The 26106-nt window shown below is 41.2% G+C and overlaps 2 protein-coding genes across 10 annotated transcripts in view; one reads left to right on the forward strand and one right to left on the reverse strand.

Annotated features, from left to right (window-relative positions):
- Positions 1–1583: 1583 nt before the first annotated feature.
- On the forward strand, positions 1584–4223 carry cfap300 (cilia and flagella associated protein 300). Of its 4 annotated transcripts, none has more exons than XM_006787780.3 (7): positions 1584–1890; positions 1995–2076; positions 2205–2274; positions 2381–2538; positions 2634–2806; positions 2892–2958; positions 3765–4223. In XM_006787780.3, exons 1-7 carry the CDS (start codon positions 1883–1885, stop codon positions 3894–3896), a joined length of 690 nt encoding a protein of 229 aa, XP_006787843.2. In that variant the 5' UTR covers positions 1584–1882; the 3' UTR covers positions 3897–4223. The 4 variants fall into 4 exon arrangements, with proteins under 4 accessions (XP_006787843.2, XP_006787842.2, XP_035762469.1 ...); XM_006787779.3 differs by having other exon boundaries at positions 1584–1885; XM_035906575.2 differs by having other exon boundaries at positions 1813–1897.
- Positions 4224–4900: 677 nt separating this feature from the next.
- kcnq4 (potassium voltage-gated channel, KQT-like subfamily, member 4) overlaps positions 4901–26106 on the reverse strand; it is a 59956-nt gene continuing 38750 nt past the window's right edge. For 5 of the 6 annotated variants that reach the window (XM_087835319.1, XM_035906561.2, XM_035906562.2 and 2 more), the window contains 13 exons: positions 25890–25980; positions 24534–24660; positions 24049–24224; positions 22920–23045; positions 22127–22237; positions 21934–22029; positions 21735–21823; positions 19827–19952; positions 16760–16989; positions 16584–16680; positions 9195–9326; positions 8152–8290; positions 4901–8001 (listed from right to left, as the gene is read on the reverse strand). In XM_087835319.1, the coding sequence (XP_087691445.1) occupies positions 7801–8001; positions 8152–8290; positions 9195–9326; positions 16584–16680; positions 16760–16989; positions 19827–19952; positions 21735–21823; positions 21934–22029; positions 22127–22237; positions 22920–23045; positions 24049–24224; positions 24534–24660; positions 25890–25980 (1741 nt within the window). In that variant the 3' untranslated portion in view covers positions 4901–7800. Of the gene's footprint in view, positions 8002–8151; positions 8291–9194; positions 9327–16583; positions 16681–16759; positions 16990–18807; positions 18865–19826; positions 19953–21734; positions 21824–21933; positions 22030–22126; positions 22238–22919; positions 23046–24048; positions 24225–24533; positions 24661–25889; positions 25981–26106 lie in introns of all 6 variants that reach the window. The other variant, XM_087835320.1, reaches the window with a different exon arrangement.

Genomic DNA, 26106 nt, shown 5'->3' on the forward strand with positions numbered 1-26106 from the left:
ATGTTGGGAATGTTAGTAACGAAATAAGTATTGGTGCCAGGAAGAAGTTTGTAGGGTTCTTAGTAAGACCTTCCTAGGATTGTTTTCTTTTTTTCCCTAGAAGATTCTTTGAATGTGACGTCCAAAAATGGCATGTAGGGTAAATGTTAAATGGCACCTGCCTTTGTGGTGCCCCAGGTGTTCCTGCCAGATTGTGAAATTTACAGGGAACATTTTGAAAGGTTGTTTTTTGGAATTAACCGAGTATGCAGAAAGGAAAAAAGAGAAGTTGAGAAAGAAAAATGACAGAATGAGGAATTAGTTAAAAAAAACAGGAAAGAGGAATTTACATTTTGTGTTGACAAATGTCATGGAAATAAAGTCTGCTTTCTCTTTGGACGGCATCACAGCGTCCTCATCAGCAAATCCCATTAAACAGCCGACAGCAGGAGTTCATCCTCATACTGATAGATTCATATCAGTGTCACTGGTGTTTCTTATCATTTGAAACTCGTTACAAAAGAACCCGACTTTAAATTTAAATTCTTTTGTCAACAGCTGTTTCCACATTCAGTAATAAACTGTGATCTCACTGCACTGTAACAGGAGTTTATTACCCTGAAAAACTAACAGTTCCATGTTTGCCATTTCTATAGGAGATAGAGAAGGATTAAACAAATCCAGAAGCATAAATAAGACAGTCGTGGAGACGGTAACACAGGAGCACTGACGTGGGAACACGATTGACGCAGCACAGCAGGCGTGCGGAGCGTTTTTGCAGCCGGATAATGTCGCCCTCTTGTGGCTGACAGGAGAGGATGGCCTGCCAAAATATGACAAAAAATATGCTTTATGACATTTTTTTACACAATTATGTGGGTTTTTTTTAAAATAAATTATTTTAATTTTTTATTCTTGAAAAGTCTAATTTTAAATGTACAAATTTAAAAGTACAAATAACTATTTTCATTATTAACGTGAACTAATGTTACGTATTTGATGCGGAGCATGATCGTTTTTTCCATTACCCCAAGGTCATTACCACATTTTTACTGTTCTATCTAATATGTATGTGTACATAAAAAGATGTTTACAGTGTGAACTACAACAGCTAGTAATTGTCATAACTATTATGTAGTGTCTGCAACAGGAAAAAATAAAAACAGGGGTTCCCCTCACAGCTGCTTGTCTTTTTTATTAACTGCGTGAATTTTACACTCCACGCTAAAAATTAAAAAATAAAATAAATATGAATCAATAATTTTGAGTAAATGCAATTGGATATATACAAAAAAAGATTTATTAGATTAAATTGAATGTATATTTATCAGTTACATTTCTTTTAACCAGATTCTATAAAATTTAATATTGTAATTTTACATTGTTTTGTGTTTCAAAATTAGACAGAAAATGGGCAGATTTTTATTTTCATTTTTTTAGATCATTTTATTGTATTTTATTGGGCCTTTTTTGAGTGTGTTTCATAAACGAGCATAAAATATACATTTTCTTTTTTGTTAATGTAATTTGCACAGTATTTGGCTTTATATCGTAAAAAAGAAGCTTCCAGTCCAATTTGAGACGTCACCAGAGTCCGTTGCCAAAGCAACAAGTAAACGAAACAAACCTTAGATGGGGGGGACCTTTCATCCAACCGGAACAAACCTACTACACGGGAAGTTTATTGGCTGGTCGTGAGGACACCTGTCGCTGATTGGCCTGTGAACCGCCTGCACTCGTTTATGGAAAAGGAGCAAGTCCTCGTGTTTCCCTTAACCATCAATTAAAGAGTAAACATGGACGAAGAAAAATACGCGTTTGAGCAGACTTTTTCTTTTAACGCTCTTCGCACTAAGACGTTTTCTTTCCTACAAGATAAAGACACCTTGGCACGGTTGATGAAATGGTGACGTAAGAAGTTAAGCCTAAAAAACAAAAGAAAAAACATCTTCCTTTGTTTATCTGCGGAGTTGCTACCTGTTGGATGCTCTCTGATGGTTGTTTGTTACATTCAGGTCCATGCTGGGGAGGATTTCCGCTCAGTCGTTCAGTTTTGACCACAGTTTCTCCCCTTACAGCAGTGAAAAGTTTGCTCTGGTACGTCTCTAGGATTAAAATATAAAAATGTAATGCTGCTTTGTCAAACCCAATGTAACTGATTAAAACGATGAAAAGGCGTCTTGGTGTGTTTGGTCACTTTTGAACCCCCCTCCATGTGTGCTCAGTGTTTCTTCAGAGACCCTGAGGTGCTGTCCAGCCTGAGAAAGATGGATGCTGGAGTCTGGGTGCCTCTTGGTATGTCATGTACCTTTCATCACTGATATCAGGAAATTGCTCTCATCTGCTCCAGTTTTTGCAGTCAGGTCTCTTCAGATTTTTTTTTCGTGTGTGTGTGTTGCAGACAAGCCAATGGTGTCTGTCAGTGTGGAGCCCACGCCTTGCACTAAGGTCTCCATGGAGCTGTTTGATCCAATTTATTCTTGCGGCATCTTGAGGCCCACTGGGCATGTAGTTAAATGCTTTCATGATGTCTACCCTGACTCTGATGAACTCCGACAGGTGAGTCTCTCATCTTTTTTTTCCTTTTTTCCTTCATTTTATTTTGTTGTTTTTATTAACTTTGAGCCAGTTCATGACCTCTTTGGTTGTTCCAGATGTTGCAGGATGAGGAGTCTGAGCACTACTATGTGGTTGGGAGGGAGGAGCGGGGAGAGTTTCTGTTTAGCCTCTTCAAGCACCTGTGTCTTGGGGGTGAGCTCTGTCAGTATGAAGACACCATTGATCCTTACATCAGCACCACAAAGCAAATATACAAAGATCTGATCAGGTGAGAAGCATCTGGCTCCATGTTTATTTATATGCATAAATGAGTCATGACCTAATGGTGAGATTTTGATGCATTTGTTTCGCAGCGTGCAGAAGGACCCAGAGACAAAAAAGATCGGCGTTGTCTCCAAAGTGCTCAAAGTTTGTGCCTTTGTAAGTCCCTGGTTCATTGTCTGCCTGTTCCCCCGTGAAATATAGAGAAAATGTTGTGCTGCTCATAAAGTTAGTCTAAATAAGAAGCTAGAGTCATTTTAGAAAAGCGAGTATTAGGGGGAGGATTAACATACGATGTAAACATGCATGTACTGACAGTACATAGACTTATATTCACTTAGAGCTATATTTTATATTAAAGTTCACAGATAATTTTATTTGATGTCAAGTACACCTTTTTAGGCATATCTGAAACATTCCTCTGAGATTTTTGTCTGTATTGTCTGATGATATTTAAGTACGGTGAACATTAACAGATAGACATGCTCGGTAACAATACTCAGGTAGGCTGTGGCATTTATAAACAATGCTCAGTTGGTACTGGGGGGCCACAAAGTAACCAAAGAAAATATTCCCCTCACCATTACCCCACCAACAGCATGTTGATACAAGGCTGGATGGATCCATGCTCTCGTGTTGTTAATACCAGATTCTGACCTCACCATTTGAATGTAGCAGCAGAAATCAAGAGCAGTCTGACCACGCTATGTTACGTTCAAAGTCTCTTAAATCACCTTTCTTCTCCATTCTGATGCTCAGTTTGAACTTCAGTACATTCAGTTCATTTCTATATGCCTAATTGCATTTTCTGCCGTGTGATTGGCTGATTACACTTATCCACTAATGAGCGGATGAACAGGCATGCCTAATAAAGTGGGCAGTGAGTGCATTCTTGAGACAGATTGAGACAAATCAGAGACGTGTTGTTACCACGTGTGTTAACCACATAATTTTATTGTCTATAGGACGAATCTGGCCGATGTTTCCCTGGGGTGCGAGAGGAGGAGCAGACATTTGCCTATTTGATTGTCGACCCTTATAGACGTCACGTGACTTTGTTCTGTCACTTCTACGGTGTGGGCAACTTCACAGTGTGACAGCAAAGAACTGGAAATAGAAAACCCGCTGATTTCCTGCTGCTCACTATGTATGCATAATAGACTGTATATAAAAGATGGGCATCTCCTATGGGTCTGAAAAGTAAAGCAAATGTTAAAGTGCCTTGACCCTGCATTCTTGGTGGGAGGGTGCAATTGTATAGAAGCCAGTGAGCAAGCAAATACTACTGTTGCAGTCATTTATGACCTCAGGAAACTCTTCCATGGTCACTTTATAGTCTCAATTTCTACTAGCTTCATTGAATACAGCATGATTTCCATTTTGTAAATTAAGGTCCTTTAAAAAAAAAAAGACTATATATTTTTAGGTAAGAGACTTTACCTAAAAATATATAGTCTTTTTTTTTAAAGTCTCCAACAGCAAGATGGTGACAGTCAAAATGCTCAAAACAGGAGTCCACAAATCAGTGGATGACATTGTTGGAGGCTACATCCATCTTTTATATACAGGCTATCAGATATTTTCAGTTTTCTTCCCATGAGGAAAGCAGCTTAAGACCAGTTCCCTGTTTTGAGTGTAAACTGTGCAAGAAAATGTTTTAATCCTGTCACATACAATTTACTAAAAGTGTGTCTTTGCAGCTGAATGTTTGGAGATAAACATCTAAATAAGGATGTCAATATTTTAAATACATTCAGTTTTTTTTGGTCAAATATTCACCTTTAAACAATCTTGTCTCAGAAAGTCTTGAATAAATTGACTTATTTCTTGTATTTATTATTATTTTTTAGCTCCATTTCATTTCAACCTAAGATATGATATGTTGCGGTTGTCATGCGCCACCTACTGGAAGGCTGAATTAATTTGAAGTTTGAGTGTGGATGATGTACGTCGGAGCCTTCAGGGAGTTGAGTAGCAGCTCTTTTTCCACGTTCGTTGGCAGACCTTGAGTATCATTTTTATCTTGAAACAGAATTTTAAGCATTTTTATAGTTCCTTTTGAAAGTTTATATTATTGCCAGATAAAAGACACCCAACAGCAAACAGTCCAAAGAGCTTTAATAAATTAATAATTAGTCAAGTGATCCAATTTCATCTCCAGCAGATACACTTTTTTGTTGTTGTTGTTGTTGCTGCATCTCCTAAAAGGATCAAATGGAGGTGCTCATTAGATTAGAAAATAAATCAGTGCCATGTTTCATTCAACCAGTAGCCACATCAATTAGAGTTGGAAGACTTTGTTCAGTTTTCTTATTGCTTGATCAGTTTGAGTTTCACTTTAACGACAGTTCAGACAAATAGAGACGCTACAGAGCGATGCTGGAATGTCGGATGGCAGCAAGACAGTGAAAGATGGGCGTCATGAAGAAGACATGAAAAAAGAACGTGCAGATTGAGTCATGCATAGCATTCAGTCAGACGGTTAAAGTTTCTCATACTCGGGTTTCTAGACTAGCGCCCCCTAGTGGCCTCAGAGGTAGTTGTGTGGAAGCCATTCTGAGCTACGTGACATGCTTATGAGAGGAGACATGACAGCAGAGACTCCTGCAACGACACAAATGTCCATGCCTCCAGCCTCCACATCTAATACAGAAAGGGTGTCGGTGCAATAAGGACCTGGTAGGTACAACGATATCCCGAACATTCAGCAAAATTCTCAAATATACCAAAGTTTACAGCAGTCAGAACAAATCTTTAGAACAATCTTGATGTTTTGCGCTAACGTAGCATGTGACCATCCTCGCGTGATTTCAGTTAAACACGTCTCTTCGAAGCGGGCTTACGATAGAACGAGGGAGTAGAAGGCACAGGTATTTTCCTTTCCTGTCTTAACTCTAGGTTTTACATCCTTTAAGTTGGTCTTCTAATACTGGGGCTACCACGAAACAAACAACATGCAGTACAGAGATCTCGCATACATTTTCATAATGCTCGACATTCCAGGTGACGATAAAGTGACGGCGGCACTGTTCAGTTTAATAATGCCTCTAATAAATAGGCACCTCTTCTATAATCTAGGCTACGTAATAAAGCTACCGAGCGCCTCTCCGTGAATTAAATGAGAGCAAAACTGCAAGCTCATAGTGCCATTTTATTCCTCATGGCAGCAAGAGCAACAGACCATAAACAGATCTAAAAGGACCGTGCGAGGAAGTACATTCACTGTGTAAAAGTCTAAAGTGGAGCACCTGAGTCAACTGGCGTGACCGGACCAAATGAATGAATGATTTACAGGGACAGAAGACGTGTTTTTACTGGCCAAATACAGCAAGATGGATGTTTTCTCAGTCAATCATCCGAAGACATTTTTTAAAAAATGTATATATATATATAATACATATGAGCTCTGCAATTCGTGCATGTGAACCATGATTTAACTTGAAAATAAAATGCTACATTAATTGAACAATCATATCTAGCTTAATTAAATATATTAACTTAAATCCTGCATTCACAACCAAAATTGTTAAAAAAACATCCTCTCTTCTAGGTTACATGAAATCGAGTGCATGAACACAATTACAGTAAAGAAATCAAAACAAAAGATTCATCAAGTGCCAGAGTATTTAAGTAAAAAGGACTTTCATTGTTAATATATGTATATATGTGTGTGTATGTGTGTGCATTTGTGCACTCTCCAGTTTTTTCCATCAGCAGAGAGCAATTAGAGCGCAAAAGGGCAACGAGAAAGAAACCAGAAAAGACAAAAAGAGAGCAAAGTACGCCAGCTGCAAGCTGAGGCTGTAAGGCTGTAACCGTTTCCCAGCACACAAGCGTTCATCCGGGTAAGGAAATTCATGCATTTGACCTGGATGCCTTTCAGGATATTCGATGTTTAACAAAACTGCGCCAAACTGGGTCAAAACGTCCCAGTGAGAGTAAGAGCGGGCGCTGCAGACTGCCTGAAGCAGCTGACCTGAGGGTAAGGGTGAGTGACAAGAAGCTCTGGAGAAAGTGACGCGTTCCTGTCCATGAAATTCTCATTTTTTTCCCATCCGGTCTGAGGAGCATGCGTGCCGGGAACGTGGGCTGCAAGACAGCAAGTTTTAAAGGGCGGGTTTAAATTGAAATACAGGTTACTGAGATAAGTGGCATTTGAAAGCCTGTTAAAGAACATTTTGGCTCTATTAAATTCTAAACAAGTACGAGCATTCCTTATTTCAGTCAAACAGGGATGTGTGTGGGTTGTTTTCTTTCTTTCTTTGTTGTTTTTTTTTGCATGTGGGCTTGTTGGAGACCAAACTTCTAAGGAGTCATGTACTGTATGCACACCAGTCCAACACATTCTCCTAACTCTGTTTCATGTGTGTAGTTTGGGCAATTAAAGCAGGATTTACACGTTTACCCCCTTCCTTTTGTTCAGATGATACCACTGGAGTCTGGTGGCTGTCAGCTGAGCCTGAGAGATTCTCCCCCTTTCCACAGGAGCACCTTGTCTCAGCTCCTTTGGTGCTACTCAAGAGCTGTGATGCCATCCTAAATTATCAAAGTAATCACAGACAAATCAGTGTCTGATGAAAACTGATGGTGTGGACAAAAGATTTCTCTAAAACTTTAAAAAACTTCAGTGAACCCCACCGATTATCTACAGCTTTAAATTAGGCATCGATGTATATATAGCATGAAGTGAGCGGCTGAGAGTGGTTCAGTAGTCAAGTATTAGTCGTTCATGTGTCCTTTCTTCATCTCCATCCTCATGTACAGTAGTGGGTTCAGAGGTGTGTGCGGTGAGCAGCTTTGGCTGTGGCTCCCTGTCAGGTGGAGCCATCTGGTGGCCTCGGGCTGGAAACGTTCACTCGAGGGGGAAAGTAAAGGGGGGATGCAGAGTGAAGACTGAAATGAAAGGAAGTGATGAGAAGTCATTTAGGCTGAGTGAGGACACAGCCTTAGGAAGACATACTGTAAAGGGTTTGTGCCTTTGTTCGAACAGTCAGCTCATTGTCATTCCAAGTTGCCGCTCTCAGACTGAGAGATGAGTGTGTTAGCAGAGGGGAAGAGGTCTCTTTGGTCCGTGGGGCTGTGGTAGTCAGAAGTCAGGTCGGGGTCGAGGAGGGAGGACAAGGTAAAGTTGGACGAGCCTTTCTTCAGGCACTGGGAGTAAAAGTTGAGCAGGAGGTCCAGCTTGTTTTCTATGGACTGAACCTGAACAAACACACACAGACATGAATGGCACTCGCTTTCAAAAGCCAAGCTACATCTCATCACTTCCTAACAGCACATGAGAGCTACAGATCAGAAAGAAAACACACTTTAACAGCTCCATTGTTCATATATCAAACTCTACTCCATTACCTGTTTCTCCACCTTGACTACACGGCCCATCATGCTTAGCTCATCCAGTGAGTCCAGTTCTGGCTGTGTCTTCTCTCCCTTTTCAGGACGTGTCTTCTTATCTGGCTGAACAGCTCCTCGTCCAATTATCTGGTCCACCCTTTTGCACAAAAATAAACCATAAAAAAGAGTAAATACCCGAAAACTACAAGACGTTTTTTGGCTCAGCATGATTGTTGGGAGGGCAATGGAGGAAGTGAATAGTTTCACAACTGAGTTCAGGTACTTTAATTTAACAAGCACAGTTCAGCTGCACAAACGAGCAGTCGTTGCTGCTCATCAATCTGGGAATGGTTACAAGGCCATCCAAACAATCTGAAGTCCATGTTTCAACAGTGAGGAAGATTATTCAGAAGTAGAAAACATTCAAGACAAGAAATCTCCCCAGGAAAGGACATCCCAGCATATGCAAAAAAAAAAAAAAAAAAAAAACAGAGCTATGACTCAGACTCTACAGGCATCAGTTAGCATGTTAAATGTTAAAGTTCATGTCAGTACATATTTGGCAAAAACCAAATAGCCTATCAGGCAACAGATTCTGTGAAATGCTGCCTCTGAAGTTCACAGATAGGACATCTTTGTGATCTGATACCAAACCATTTTGGTCAGGATCAGAGTCATATTTTGTTTTTTTGTGTTCAGAGTATCTTTGGCTTCATGCAGTTAAACCATCTTTGCAGAGAGTAAAGGAGTAATGCAACTTTTTCTTTTTATTAGCTTTTTTTGGCCTAAGTTCATCTGCATTCACAGTCAGACTGAAAGCACTCAAAACAAAATGTTTTCCATAATCCGAACCTGACTGAAGTCCCTAAACACTGATTATTACCCTAAAAGGATAAAACATGACACAAAAAGCCAGTGAGTTTCTAGACTGTCCTCATAGAGCCACAAGTTTTTTGTTGTTAAATAAACAAGAGATAACATGTTGTTTGTTGAGCTTTAAAGAGTGCTTCAGAGCAGATTCACAAAAATATCTTCCTATGAAACACAATTAAAAGAGCTACCTGGTCTGCAGGCTCTTGATGCGGCCCAGCATGTCCAAGTGTCCAGCAGAATACTGCTCTATGACATCCTTCACATCGTACGGGCGTAGTGTCTCCTTAAACTTCCTCTTGGCCACAAGGAACTTCAAGATCCTACACACAGACAACACACACAAAACTCACTGTTAATGCTCCTCCGTCCACCTTTAGATGGCTTCAAAGCGCACGCTCACACAAGCGGGGGTTGAGTGAACTTTTGGAAGAATGCAGGGGTGGGAGGCTATCACATGAGGCAGCCCACCTTGACAATAACAAGATTAATTAAAGTCAGCGTGACCTTATCGTTCACAAACAGCTGCATAATGGTAGCAGTCACAAACCTGCTAAACCATGTGGATATATTGTGACGAGGAGAGCATCTCCCAGAGACATTTCCTTATCAGTATTTGCCGTTTCAGCTTTTCTTCGGACAGAAACGGGTAACGCACGCACACGTGCCTCTAGCCCACCCCCCCCTTCCCCTTCCTCTTTTGTCAGTGTGACAGCCACACTGGAGCCACTGGTGGACCACAGCTGCTCCGGCTCCCAGTGGATGCATCATCACCATCCACATCCCGGTGTGGGGGGAGTCACACACCGAGGATTGTCGAGCCAGCACTACTGTACCCAGCATACACATCAATGACAACATCCGCCGCCAGAGCTGTTCTGGTCGGACGTTTCGCTGGAAGGAGCAGAGCGAGTGCAAGAGATAACAGGAAGAGAGCAGAGGAAAGTTTGAGGATGGGTGCGAGTGCACGCCAGGCTTTCTGTGTTGGATGGGTCATTCAATTTCCTTCTTATCACTTAGTCAGCTTAGAGATGCTGGACACAGATACACATCCAAGCTTTCTCCACACCCTGTGATAGATTCTCCTTCACGTCATGTCAAGAGAGTTTTGGGAGAATGAGGGTAGGAAAACCAAGGAAGCAGAAGGACGGAAGATTTTTTTTTTTAATGAGACAATCCTATCTCTCTAACCCCAGACGACTGAGTCCGCTGTAATAAGCCGGAAATCAGAAATGCTCAGCTGTTTTAGGAGATAAAAAACACACATGCATAGGTAACTGTGTGCACAAACACAATAATGTAATAGCACAAATGCATACATGAATGTAGCTGCTGCTCGCTGATGTACACACCAACACAAGTGTGCATGTGGGCGATGCACGAGCAGTGAAATCTCAACTTGCGCGAGGGGTCATTTTCTGTAATAACCACTGTAACCTTTGTTGAGGTCTGCAGCTCTTGCATTTCCAGTGACCGCGTGTTGTATAGTGACCGTCCTGCAAAGAAAGGGAGAAGGTGCAAGCGAAGGAGAAGAAGAGCGCGAGGAGGAGGAGTGGAGGTCTGCAGCTGGTGCCGAAGCAGCCGTCAGCACACTCCTCCTCCTCCTCCTCTCGCAGCACTCTATTTCTTGATGACTTCTGCGTTTGGGGGTATTTTTGCAGGCGATCTTTTCTTATTTTGCAGATAGGTGCAGATTTTTTGCCAGGGTGGGTCTCAGGTGTGGGTAAAAGAAAAGGTTGAGACAGGACGGGAGGGGGTGGCGGGCTTAGATTTGGATCCTCCAAGGATTTCTTCAAAATGCTGACTCTCCTTCCTCGCCACTGATATGGTTTTCATAATACACAGTCAGGTAAGAGTAGGGCTCCCCTCTCCCTCCAGTTAACTTCCTGTCAGTCGCAGTTCTACACTACAGCTGGCACTGCTCACTGAAAGATAACATCACCACCACCCCGACTTCTCGGAAGCTGAGACGTAAAAACACAGTAATGACTGAACAAATTGAAGTGTCAATTGTGCCCTAAAATGCTTGCTTAGCCAATGCAAATATTTTTGCAAGTCAGCAAAGGTGGATCTCTGATAGTGTCAAATGGCAAGGATTTATCTGGGAATTAAAAATGAAGGTTGTGCCGACACAAATTCTACGTGGGCCAAGTAGGGTGAGCACCTGCAGGTCTGATCCTTCACTAGATTACTGAATAAACCCTATAAGCTACAGTATGTGGCTAAGTATGCTTATGGACAATTTGATGTGTAAATCTGATAACTTTAAAAAATATTCTGCTGAAAGAACAAAGAACAAAATCTGATGATTCAAGATTAAACACTATAAATAGTGGCCGTGTCCAAGCTATTTTTGTCACTTCGTCTGAGCCCATCATTTCTTTATATTTTGCTTCCCAGGAGTCAGACGTCAAAGTGGGCTTGAGCAATAGTTCTCCAGTCTTCCTGAAGTTCTTTGTGAGGAGTTATTTGTTTGACACTGGCTGCTATTTGACTCATTTTCAGTTCAATCCTTGTACCTGATCATTTTCAGAGGAATATTTGTTTTGTTTGTTTGTTAAGCCACTTAATGCAGACCTATGAATCATTCCAACTACAAAGAAAGTTATAAATTACAAGAAAGCTTTCCTAAGAGAGTTCAGGCTGCGTTAAAGAATAAAGGCCATAAGAAAAATTCACTTTGATGCTCGTTAGATTTGTACAAACTCAGTTTTTGCCTCATATACTGTATTTTCATGTGTTTTTGCACATTTCAATAACTGTCCACACCTGTATCCCATTTTTCTAGCTTAAATATAAACACATCAACAGTGGCTCAAGACATTTGCATAGTACTTTAGATTATTGGATTTGTTTTGAGGAGACTTACAATAAAGGAAATACAGAAAAACACCAGACCTAATTTCCCCACACCCTCCTCCTTTCTCCCACTACCAATCCCTTCGCACATACGCAAACAGAACGGGCATTTACGCATTTATTCAGTCAGCCGGGCACTGATTAATAACATGCACCGAAAGTGAAAGATCAGCACTAAGACCTGCTGCAAAATGTGGTGTTTTCACTTGCATCATTCAAATACCTTTCTGAGAAGCTGCATGCATGTGTGTGTTAACACAGTGATGCACCTGCTGTTTACACACCTGCACTATATATAGGAAGCTCCTCACTTCTATTGTCTGCAGCACTGAGCAGCTGAGGTCAGAGCTATCTGCTGAGTCAAGTGAAAACCCGAGGAGAGATCATATAATGGCCTATCAGTGGCATTACACTATCAAACCATTATACATCATCCCTGCAATGGTAAACATCCATCTGCTGTGCACCCAATGAAGAGAAAGCATCACTCTATGTGTTAACAAGCACTGTGTTCAGACAGCTCATTAGTAAGTGGACAAGAGTAAAGTCTGATCGGTTTAAACAGCATCAAACTTAGAAAACCTGAGAGATGGAACAGAGATGTCCTGTTGACCTTGTTGGGTAAGAAGATAAATGTGCTGCATTTCATAACTGCCTGTCTTTATAACGGATGCAGCTTTTTCCATTTCTGATATGATACTGATACCAATCTGATACCAGTAATAAATTAACAAGCTGTATCCACAGATACAGACACCTAAAAAACACCATGCGACAAATCCAAGACTGGTGTTTTTATTAGTGAAATAATAAATGTGGGCAGGCCTCAGATAAATACAATAAAGAATCAAAGCTGTAATATAATCTTCCATTTTTCCAGTTTATTTCACTAGTTTAATTTAAGCATATTATCATATTAAGAGTCAATATTTACACTCACACCAGCTGACAACATCTTTTGGCATCTTTTGGCAACATGCATGGAGGAAAGCAACAAGTGTGGTATGAAGAACAACTTCATCAACGCATTATGGTCTGTGGCCTTTGTCCAGGTAATCAAAACCATGTTATGTGACCATAAGTGTAATAAATATTCCAACACAATCAAGCTTTTCGGGTTCAAATCAGATCATAAGCTGTTCCCTTGTTAAGTGTCTGCATCTCTACTGTTAACTATTCGATCATAATACTCTTTCAACCTTAGAAAATATTCAATTGATTGTTGTTTCTCCAAGCTATGAAGTCACCATGGTAACTTGCACACACCTTACCTGCTCCAGAGCAGGTCATGTTTGAGGTAGGAGATCAGAGATAAGAGATAAACAAAAATACCACCTACTCAGATCTCTGCAAAATATTGGTGGATTCTTTCTCTAGCTTGCCTCTGATGCAGCTAAAAAGTTAGAGGTAAAGATGATGGCTTATAAACACATAGAAGGTGTACTGTACATGAGATAGCAGCTACTCTGTACCTAATGGAAATGCTCCGAAAGGTCGTAACTATTTATGCCATAAAACTTTTTGTATTTAAAGTGTAGTCACCCTCAGTCTTCAGAGTTAACTCGTTGTAGTAAAGCGTTCCCTCTGCAGTATGGAATGATTTTCTTCACAGAAAAATATCTACAGTGTTCTATGTGAGATATAAGAAGAGGGAAAAACATTTCTAAAAAAGGGCGCTGATGTATAATACACAATATAAACTAAAGAGAGAGGTGAGCACATATGGTAACTTACCCACTAAGCAAGAGTGAGAGAGAGTTTAGCAGCTTTACTGTCCTATAAGATGTCATGTAGTAAAATAATCCTGAAGCATAAAGGCTGGAACTTGTAGTACAAAATTTACTTACTTAGTTTTGCAAACACTAAGTTTACTGACTGACACAGTCTGCATTTTTTCCTTCTTGGCTTTAAATGGACTTTATTTATTCAGTGCTTTTACACTGCAGGCTTTTTCACTTAGCGTACACATTCGTACCTTAGTTTTAAATAGATTACTATATGCTGTATATCTCCTCAGACACACTGAGTGGCTACACCAAGAGTGTTGCTTTTAGCCCGTGTTACCTCTATAACCTCTTTGGCTTTTTCAGCTCACGGTTTACAGCCTCAGCTGACAATAGAAATGTTTACAATTAGTCACATGTTGTCAACACCACTTGTGTTGTAGCTGGTCTCTGGTACCTTGAGTTGATTTACCAACTGCCTTTGTGTGATTGCATCAGGGAAAGGGATATTATGAGCTTACAGGCCAGAAATCTGTCTAAAACAAGTTACTTTTGAATGACAGCTGAATTTCACAATCGCTGATGTCGTGATATATAGATTTTTATTTTATGCATATGACCGCTATTTTTTAAAGTACATATGGAACCACACAGGCACCGTCACGCTATCAAGAGAAATGCTCTGAGGGTACAGTGCTGACATCAGGGACCAGAGTCATTTTAATGTGCTCTCATCGTCACCCCCCCCCCCCACCCCCCACCCCACCCCAATCTGCACCCCGGGAGACCAACTAGACTGTAACACGAGATGTTTGCTAGCAATTGTGGTTTTTCTGCTACAATCAGGGAAAAGCTCTTACTATTATGTGAGAATGAATGTGACTGTGTACATGAGGTGGGAGGACACTGGACCTATGTCCACATGTCTCTCCACTTTTCTTCTAGTGCAAAGAGATGACAGCGTGATAGGAATTAACATCAATCTCAGCTCAGGTATAAACAACTTCTTATTTTTGGTGTCATTGTTGAAATGACACAGCATCATCTGGATGCTTGTGTACTCTCTAATACATTTTCCCAGTCACGCCACCTCACACATGAATGAGTCGGGCCTGCTGAGACACAAGGTCACATGGAGGGAACTAACCCTGCCTGCAGGAGGGCCCAGTTACCTCTCCTAAGAGGACATTTTTACTCAGTCAGCTGAATCTGCGCACGCCAGCTCTTAAATGGAGGAGAGGCATGTTCACCTATTAATGAAGGCTGTGTACAATAGGAACCACCACTGGTGGGTGAGTGATCTTATCCAGTCCATAACAGGACGCACAGCAGCTCTGGCTTGTAGCTGAAAATTATGATTTAATAGAGAAACTACACTCATGTAGAAAAGAAAGTACAACCTTGGTCAGTTCAAAGGTTTTACATATCAAAATATAAAAAAGTCGCTTTCTGCTTGGAGCGCTACAACCATGCATGAACAGCAACATATTACATCGTGTCACTATTTACTCAACAAAGGCTAAGCCAAATACAGAAGCAGTATTTGTAAAACTAAACAAATCCATGATTCAATAGCTTGTAGAGTTACCTTTGCCAACAATAAGTTGAAGTAATTGTTTTATCACTCTCTCACATCACTGTGGAGCATTTCTGACCTGTTCTTCTTTACAGCGTTGCTTCAGTCCATTAATGTTTGGATCCTTCATTTAAGCAAAACTCTGTTAAGGTTCCTCCACAGCTTTTCAATCAGGTAGAGGTCTGAGCTTTGACTCGACCAATGCGACATCTTGATTCTTTTCTTTTTCAGCCCTTCTGTTGTATATTTGCTGCTGTGTTTGGGGATCATTGTCTTGTTGGATGACCCAATTTGGGCCCAGCTTCAGCTGTTGGACAAATGTCTTCACATTTGACTCTAGAATGCTTTGGTGTACAGAGGAGTTCGTGGTCAACTCAATGCAAGGTGTTCATGTCCTATGGCTTCAAAACAAGCCCAAGTCATCACCCCTCCACCACCATGCTTGACAGTTTGTATGAGGTGTTGGTGCTGATATGCTGCAGGTGGTTTTTGTGCATTATAGCCAAACATCTCCACTTAAGTCTCATCTGTCCAAAGGAGATTTTCCAGAAGACTTCTTTTGTGTTCAGATACAGCTTTTCAAAAATAACCCATGCTGCCATGTTCTTTTCAGAGAGAGGAGGATTTTGTCCCAACAAGTTATATTAGTTTTCCACTTGTGAATATTCACAAGGTTAATCTGCAAATATGCAAAATGCCCAAACCTCTGTTTTCACAGTGGTCTGCACAGTTGCTGATGGTCAGTTAAGTCCATTCTTGCTGGTACTGGAAGCAGTAAGTGTGTTTCTGCATTCAGATTAGGTTTTTTGCTAAAGTAACGAGACAGTGTAAAGATTTTTTTTATTATATCCTGACTCCTAGACAGAGCTGAAAGATAGTTTACTTTCTTTGTCAAATGACTGTAGTTGAGTTTATATTATTTTCTTTTATTAAATAGAGAATATTTGGATGTCTAATATCAACCTGCTAAAAGTGTCATCACTAAAACTTGGCTGTAGTGCGATGGAGACAAAGGAATCAACCATAAAGCTCAATAAAAAACTATATTAAGTATGGTTTCAGTATTGAAATTATTATTTCAGTATCATTTTAGATGTTTCTAATTAAGTCACAAATTACAAAAGATCAAAAATACAACAATGGATGAGCAAATACAAGTTTTATACTTCAGCGTGGTCACTAAGAGAGGAGATGATTGAAGCATAAAGGAAATACTTGTAATAGAAGATATGTTATCCAATAAAACTCCACAGTTAAAGCTTCTGCAACAAAATACAGATAAACTAGTGTTTGTTTTTGATGTCAAGTACAGAAATACAATTTTAAAAATTAAGGAACGACCTCCAAATGTTTATTTCACACTCACACAAAAAGAAAAAAAACCCTCAATTTCAGCAAGTACAGCTGATGGCAGGACTCACCTGACAGCTCGTATAAGCGTCTTCACTGCTGGGATCACCTCCTCCATTGTTACGTCACAGTATGGTTTGTCTTCCACGCTGTCCTCCCCGAGTCCCTCTATTAGTGCAGAGCAGCGGTGAGTTAGTCAGACACATTTAAACGCAAAGAGAATAGAAAGTGTGTGTGGGCTGCTCACCATCAACAGGAGGACGCGGTTTGAGGCGCAGGGAGGTGCGGAAGCGTGTGCGGTCATTGAAGCTCCAGCTCTTTTGGACCTTTCCCGGGCTCGTAGCCTCGGGGACGTTCTCCTGGCTGGGAGAGCGGCGGACACCGGAGCTAGGGGGCAACGGCGAAGCCTTGTTCCGAATGGTTTGGGATGAACGGGAATTGTTCATCCTGATCCGATCCCGAAAGCCTATTTTACCGCTGACAGCGAAGTAGAAAGAGTTAAACATATGCAGGCACTGGTATTCATTTTGGATAAATGCAGTTTTGTCACTGATCGCAATGTCCATGCCTTTGACTTTACAGGTCACTACACCGTGTTATCCTGCGAGCTTAGGGAAGCGGGAGAAGGGCAGCCTGAGCTTGTTGGAAAGGAGTCTGTTAGTAATTGTGGAAGAACACCAAAAATGTGGCCTGTCTTTCTAAACAGTCATCACATATACAAACAGGCGAAGCAAGGAGACGGACAGACATTTATATTTTGTCTCAACGAAAGACAGACTAGCTGACTTATCACGGAGGCAGTGTCCAAATGCAGCACTCTGAATTGCTAGAAACTCATTCTGCCCTGAGGATTTGTTCATTTAATGTGCCTATCACAGCACCTGAATCAGCAAAATCAAAACCCGAAACCTGATTCAAGACTTGCACTAGTGCTGGGACGGCGGAAAAATGCTCCACCTACCATCAGAAAAGCTCTCTTAATCCGTTCAACAGAGTGTATAAGCATCAAAATATTAGCTTCAAAGTGCAGCCATTTAAAAGGTGTCTCATTAAGTACTCTATACCACTCACCACAAGTCAGCCCCATACGTGAGGTCATCTCTTTACAGTAGAAAAGCTATTTAGCAGCCATTCTCTACGGATGATTGACTCCTAACGCTGCTGTTATAGCATGCACTTGTAGTCCAACCCAACACTATGGCCACTCACATGTTCCTGTCACGGATCCATAAGGCAACACAAACATCATGCACCACGGAGCAATTTCGGCCAAGTCATTCGCTCAAGAATTCTGTTTTTTACGATGATATACTCTTTGTTTTGCATGTGTTACAAGGTAGCCGTTTAAATGAAAATATAAACAGCTTGGGAGTGTTGTTGGGAACCGCATTTCATTCAAGCAATGAGAAATGCTTTGGTTAGAGTAGAAGAAATGGGGGAGGTAGAGTGAAAGGAGTTTGCATGCTGCTGGGAAAGGACGTAAAATCATTTGGATCCACTGAGGACCACGAACTTTACTGAATCTTTCCACAGCCATGCAGGAATATTGCATGCAATCAAAAGTATTTGAGCACTAAATAATACATTGTATGCAAACTAATATGACTAATATGAACAGGAAAGTGGAAAGCATGCTTAATCATTTAAGCAGTTTCTCCAAGAAGAGACTAAAAACTGAACCGACTAACTGAAATGAAAGCAGGAAGCAAGACTAGAGCATGACATTTATCAAACTTTTCAAAGAGTAAAAAGTCACTGATTTTTGAGGGAATACTCAATGTCCTCAAAATCCATGTGTTTAACTTGACAGAGCCGTAAATCACCCACGACTTCTGCAGTGATTTTAACACATGGTTTCGTCACTTCTTTGCCAAAACAAAAACATTCAGCTCTACATTCTCCAGCAATTACAATAAAGAAGAACTTGGAGAAATTTCCTCATATTAAAACATAGGAGAGCATGTTTTTATAATAAAGGATTCACGCAAGCATTTGTGGACCAGAACGTAGTGACTGTTTGAAGTTTCACATGGCGGCTTGTTGATTGTTTAAAACAAAATGAAATGCTGTAGCATCAGCGAAGTCGTGCTACTTTAATTTAAGTGGTTATTGTTAAAAAAAAAGTTCACATCAGACTATTTTTTCCATGAACAAAACATTTAAATCACTGCACTGGCCCACAATCATTTGGGTGTTTCAGGCAAGGTAAGGAGGATGTGCCGTTAAAGGAGGATGCTAGGTATTGATCTGTGACAATTTAGCGTGCCCCGTGCACAGGCTTGTTGCCGTGGATACCTCTGCTTGCGGCCAGCGTGTATCCGGAAGAGACCCCGCTTTTTAGAGAGGAGTTGACTGGGGAGACACACAAGGCAGAGGGAGAGAGGAAGTGAGGGGAAGAGAGGAGTGGAAGAAGTGGGGGAGGATGGCGGAGAAGTTCTGGGACACAACCTGAGTACGTGTTGTTACCCGTGAGGATAAAACGCAGCAGAAGCAAGAAACGGAGAGAGGAGGGGTGAGGTGTAACATCTCAATAGTCCAAACAGCCTCTTCCCTTACCTTCAACTGGAAAATATATTTCTGAGGCAAGTTTGGATTACTGAGACACGTCAGTTAGCAGTTAGGTGGGATCAGTTGGTGGGAAAGGGTCATGCCAGGGTAGAAGGTAATGCTTCACCTGAGTATATTCATCAAGACAGTCCATTAAACATCACGGTGGGACAGCAGCTCCTCAATAACGAGACAATCCTACCAACAAAACTTAATATTCAAAAACCTTAATGTGCTTCGCTCTCATGCATAACTCCACTGTTTACAAATTAGATAAACAGCCCTGTGTTACTTTGGTTTGAGTTTATGCTAATGAATCTATCCCAGCTATGAATGCCCTTTACTCAACAAGCACATCTCATGACTTGGAGAACAAACCTGCATGGAACTTCTGCCTTCCTGAGAACAGATGGAGGATGGAGGATGGATGGCATGGAAAAGATACGATAGAAATAATAGGGGAAGAAAGATGAAGACAGGAAGAGGAAACTGGTGAGTGAACAGCAAGAGGTGGTGGAAATGGCAGGAGTATGCGCTAAAGCAGACAAAGATGCAGAGAAGCAGGAGGGCCTGCAACACAGTGGTCTCAGATCACATTAGTGAAGAACTGTTAGATAAAAGGCGTCCATGCAGAAAGCTCTGGAAGCAGCGTGTCTTTTGCATGTGTACACCTGCTGAGTGTATTGTTCTGTGTCTTATTGCCTACAGCAGGACTATAGGCAGACTTTTGTCACCCTGCCTGGATGTACTGTGAGGCTGTTGCGTACCTGTCCCCCGACAGGTAGGGGGAGCTGTAGGGCCGCAGCCCAGACAGCAGCGTGTGGTAGGAGTTGTGGAGAACCTTCTTGGTGTTACGCTGTCTCTGGAGGTGACTGAACAGTAGCGTCAGTTCTCTGACACCCACGTGCACAAATAAACAAAAAACACATGAACAAATGAACAAAAAGGCAACAAATGGAGGAAAAACTAACAAAAAGGCCAAATCGATGGTCCAAACGCTCAAAAGAAGAGGGATACATGAAAGATCTAAGATGTAGAGTACTGTGCAAATGTCTTGAGCCAAAGCTGATTTGTTTATATTTTGCTATGAAAATGGGAAATAGGTGCACAGAGATATTAAAAACACGTGCAAACATACATGGAAACACAAAATACTAGGGAAAAGGCAAGCTTTCTTATCGAGTCTTTAAGCAGTCTTCAGTAATATTTCTTCAGACTCCTTGAAGGACATTTAAAGCTCTTCTGTTGGCTACCTTTTGTTCGGTTCTTTGTCAGCGTGATCAATAATGTTGATGTCTGGGCTCTGGGGAGGCCAATCCATGACTGATAGTGTTTCTTTGTGTTTTTATGCAGGTTTGCTTTCACTCAATAGGCAATGTGTTTGTGATCACTGCAATCCTGAAAAATGAAGCCGTTACAAATCAGATGATTTCCATATGGCACTACATCAGTGGGCTTTTTTGTGTTCATAATTCCATCAGTTTTGACACTTTTTGATCCTCTGGCTTAAATGTAGCCCCCAAACCATGACAGAGGATTCAGCATGTTTCACACATGGCTGTTGACACTGTTCCACCTTTCTCCTGACCTCCTCCATAAATTCTGACGATTCTAAACAAAATGCTAAATTTGAATTCATCCCTCCATCAGACCTGTTGCCACTGTTTTTCAGTACAGTTCTGGTGCAGTTTGGCATACCTCAGCCTTTTCTTCAGGTTTCCATTCCTTAATAATGGCTTCTTGGCAGCCACCCTTCCACTGAGACTACTTCTGATGAGGATTTAGTGAACAGGAGATGGATCGACTGAAGGGCCAGATGCATCTCTTAAGTCCTGTGTCAGGTCTTTGCTGGATTTCTTCCCCATTTTAACAGCCATAGCTTTCAGATACTGCTCATCTGCTACAGATATTATTAGTATTATTACAGTATTAGATCTGCCATTTGTCCACATGTTCAGTTTCTTTAAACTGATACAATTTAACCTTGGTTCTTTGTCGTCTGTTAGACACAGAAGCAGAACTGGTTCAGCGCTTTATTTTTCATTTTTTTGCTTGAATGATTCGTAGGACAATGTTAAGTGGCTTAAGTAAATAAATAAATAAACAAACAAAGCATTCCTCTGATAATTGCCAGGTAACAAAACATAAAGAAATGAGGAGTAGTTCAAGACTTTGCACGGTACTGTACACGTGTGAAGCGTAAGAATCAGGCAGTGCAAGTCTGACTTAATTTAAATGTAAACAGATGCACGTGTCTCTTCATGTTTCTCAGGTTCCCCTCCTTTTAAGCAAATAAAAATTAGTCAAATTAATACATAAATGCAAAATGTAAGAAACCACTGCGTAGAAGAAAAATCTGAAAAAATAAACGAGGTGGCAGAAATCTTAAATAATAAATGGAGAGCAAATCAAAATCATTTCTGTCACTACAATCCTCAGTTTAACTGAGAGAGGGTTGCAGGTAGCAGACATGATGTGTGCAGCGATATGAACGCATGAGCAGAAACCAAACTACAAACTTCTCTACATGTTTCAGGATTTGCTTTTTGAGAAATGTTCTGATGCAACTCTCAAATCTCTGTCTGCCTTTACACTCCAACCAAACACGGCCAAAGGTGCCCGCAGATTTCTGATGGCTGAATCCACTCAGTGCTCAGCCTGGTAGGAGCGCCTACCTGAAAGAAGGCAACATGCTGTCGTAGAAGTACCAAGTAGCTGTTAGATAGGAGTGTTTGGCATCTGTTGAGTAGAGACGCCATGCAGCCTGAAGAAAAAAAACACAAAGCGATAAAAACAGTGAAGGTTAGCAGCCTGTGTGGTTTCCTACTTGAGTGCGAATGAAACAGCTTTTGAGACTCTTGCTGTGGCCGTCACCTGTATCAGGTTTGCTGCAGGCATCCTCCTCTTCTCAAAGTGTTTCTGCCTGTGTTGCTCTTGAACCTTTAAGGCAAAGCCTGACCCCAAAATTCCCTGAGGGTCAAAGATCAAATTAATGTCAGGAGTGCAACTCGTGACTTTGGGCAATGCCGAAGGAGTCGCGAACTGTGAGTAAATATAGGAGACTTACAGCAGGCAGGGCAAAGAAAGAGACTCCCAGAAGAGCAAAGCCCGCAGCTAGGAGCCGTCCCTGCCACGTATGAGGGGTCTTGTCACCGTAGCCAATCGTAGTTAAAGTTATCTGAGTAGAGGAAGAAATACAGATCTCGAGCTCAAAATAGGAGAGGCCTAATAAATTACCAGTTTTCAAAAACTGCACTGACATGTTGCACTGTTTCTTTTAAAAAGAGCAAATTATTTCAAGTGCACTCACTTCCACCTGTGATTTGTGTCAATTTAAAAACCACAGCAATCTTTCATAAGATGTTTTGCAGTGACTAGAGGTCACAAGTTTTGTTAATTATGAAATCACTGTGAATTATCTCACGCTGAACCCTCCTCTAAGACTAAGAGTGAGAAGTTTAATAGAAGCTCTGTGGATCCACGCCAAAACTTAATAGGCTCTTCTTTTGCTCTTGCTCCATTGTGGAACTCAGCCTGGCAGATTTTTTGCAGTCTTGCTGACAGTCAGACGGACAAAATGCACAGCTCACATACCTAAAGGTTTGTGAAATGCACATTCAGATAACACAACACAACAATCATTCACCTACAGCTGAGTCTTCTTTAAACAAACTGGCCAAAAACAAGACATTTACCACCTCCTGAATCTTAATTTATAGATCCCAGTGGTCCTCTGATATTTGCAAGCCCTCGATTATGTTTATGTCATCTGGGTATACTCGAGCATTTAAATCACAGATGATAAGATAAGGGATGTTTGCAAAGGGAGTCCATATATGGGCACAGTTAGCAATACTCACAGTCCCCCACCAGAGGGAGTCTGCATAAGTGTTGAAGTCTGAGTTGATGTCTTTCTCTGCCAGGTAGACGAGGAAGGAGGCAAAGATCAGGACCAGGAAACCTATGTACCAGGCTGTGATCAACTCCTGTGAGACAGACAGTGGTATTAGTCACACCTGTCAGCAGCATCACAATCCACCACAGTCTCTGCTGTATCTCTATTATCATTATGGGCTAAAATCTCATCATAATCACATTTGGCTTCCACTTTGACTTTGCTGCTCTGACAGCTGATGCATCAATTCATCACTATTATCATCATGACAACCGTATATATACGTGTTCTCCAACCGAATGCTGGGTGAGAGGCGATGAAGTCAGCACAACAAGGTAACAGCTAATTTGCCAGAAATGAGCAGCGAGTTTGATGTTTGAGGCCAGTGAATGTAATCAAACAACGGCTGGTCATCCATTAGAGTCACAAGATATTCCTTAACGCTGAAAGCTATTGAGATATTTATCCCATTAGTTCCCATCATGTCATCGCGGGCCTTTTAATGGCAGCCCTCAGCCTCCTCTCTGCTCTTATAATAATCCATAATGCTGCAAGTGGCTAGTGTGTGTTAGCTTACTTTTCATTTTCAGTGTACAACTTAATCAATGAAATGTTATTGCTTAAACATAAACCAGATAAACAGTGTTTACATGGCAGAACATGTGTATGATGAGTTTGGACAACGTACACCACCACAGTGGATTTTAAATCAAACAGTCACCATGCCACTGAAGTGCAAAGTGCAAACTACAGATGTTGTTATACACAGCTCCCCATTTTCACAGGTTTAAAATACCTGCCAAGCTAAATGATTGTTTTTAATATGCAGATTAAATTTTGCATTTAGTGGCTGAAGTGTAGATCCCAGGGGCATCATTGAAATGTTTCCTCCTTGCTTGTTCGTGGGTTTCTCCACCCCCAGTTTTGACTCCAGTAACTGAAAAGCTGCTCTGTTGTGCTGAAATTAAGAAACTGATTTGGCCATTGTTTGATTTGAAAAACTCTTATTTAAGCTACTTTTGAAAATCTTACTTTGTGTCACCGTCCAAAAACATAGGGACCTAACTGCATATTTATCAGCCTGTCATTCCCACCTTGCTGTGAGCATACACCACGGAGCCCAGAAGTTTCCAGGTGCCTCCTCGTCGGTCCATGCGTACCATACGCAAAATCTGAAGAAAACGCATGCTGCGCAGGGCGGACGTAGCAAAGATGTTGCCCTGCGTGCCTGCTGCAATCACTCCCAGTGACGCCACGAACACAATGAAGTCTAGAGAGAAGATGTTCACATCATGACAAAGAAAGAAACAGCATCCGAGGGATACTTTTATATGAATACATTAATAGTTTCACATATTTTCCAGCGACGCGGCGCAGGCTTATTCCAGTGTTACATAATGTAGCTATTATAGAGGCAATTCCCATAAGAGGAGAAACATCCCTTACAGGCTCCTTCTGTGAATTATGAAATTTCACCCCCTCTTAATGCCATAAATGTCAGTGGTTCCAACTTTAAGCTGCTTTTTCAGCACCAAATCAGTAGAAAACAGGTGGAAAACACAAATAAACACACTCTAACCTATGACACAAAAAGGCTTCCTGGCAAATTTCAGTCGTCCTTTCCATCCTCTGTATCTGCAGCAACATCCGGCTGCCCAAACCCTGATGAAGTACTCCAAGCCAAACACCACGATCATGACAAATTCCTGCAAGCGACACACACAGAGTGAAAGAGGGGTCAGTTATGTTTGTTCAACTAATCATCATTTTACAGGGTTCCCATTAAATTGTTAAACCAGTGTCACGCTCACTAACTGCCTCCCAAACAGAGCTGTCTATTTTATTCAAAGTAGCAATCTGGTGTTTATGTGCCCAACGCCTATCAAGTTGCCAGTGATCCATTTTGGATCATGGTTATGTTCAGCTTGTGTTGTAGCCACATGCTAAACGCCTTTTTCGGAAAAAGGACCATGTTACCTTTCAAGTGAACTCAACACAGCCTCTGTGTTGAGAGACCACAAAGAAAAAAAAAAGGAAAAATATCAGTGCTGTGGAAAGGATCATGGTAACATGAAAAGTACACAATATGTCACACTGCATGTGATGAACATCTAGCTGGGAAGTATATTTTACATTTTTTTTACAGTAACACATGAACTAATGTGAATCTTCATAACATGATTTACATTCCCTGCACTCTGTTTATTTAACCTTTCCCATGATATCATTTTAAAGGTCTTAGCAGAGAGAGAAAAACCGTAGCCTGGGACATTCGTGTCATATGTTCAGTTTCTAAACTGAAAATTTAACAGCTTTAGAGTTCTGACTCAAGTCAAACCATTTTCCACGCGTCTTTCCTGCTTTCAGGTTTCTAGACCGTGCAGACAGTTTATAATGCGCTAAACCAATCTGTCATTAGAGCAAATGTTCATGTAAGTAAAATCCACTAATGGGTGATTGTCTGCTAATGGCCAGGTGATTGATCGAAAGAGTGAAGGGAGGGAATGTGGAAGTGAAGAGTACTACCATTAAATAACACGTTACGAAGCGCAAGGTGGGAAGAGAGAGGGGAAAAAGGTGGCTGAGAGAGGACGAGTCAGGTTAGGAAGGAGGAAAAGGGTGTCCATTACCTTTCACTAAAGCAGCTGAAGTACAGAGGAAGAGAGGGGATTAAGGGATAGCTATTAGGATTAGTGCATCATGTCTGTGATTTCCTGCGCAGTCAACAACACCTGAATCCTCCCACCTGCTTACATGGCTATCTGCGCCGCTAACGGTAAAGAAAAGCACATACGCAAGCACGCATGGATGGACTGCAGCAAGTAAGACGGCATGCATGCAAGGACAGCGTGTGACGATGTGCACTGGAGCTGCCATAAATGTGTTTGTATAAGTATAAATAAGAGGGCAAACTAGAGGGAAGAAAGGGTCCTACCAGGATGAAGAGACCTTGGTTTGCAGCTTTCTGGTGTTCGGGGATGGTGGAGAACACGGACAGCACTAAGCAGCTGAACACCAGAAGAAAACTGAAACACACACAAAAACACACCAGTTACACACACAGTTCATTACATATATTGTTTAGTCTCTGCATGATTAACCGCTAACACAAAAAATTACTGCACACAAAGCAGGAAAACACTTGCTGATCT

Source organism: Neolamprologus brichardi, chromosome 22, assembly GCF_056152115.1.
Source record: "Neolamprologus brichardi isolate AB-2024 chromosome 22, ASM5615211v1, whole genome shotgun sequence".
NCBI classification, from domain to species: domain Eukaryota; kingdom Metazoa; phylum Chordata; class Actinopteri; order Cichliformes; family Cichlidae; genus Neolamprologus; species Neolamprologus brichardi.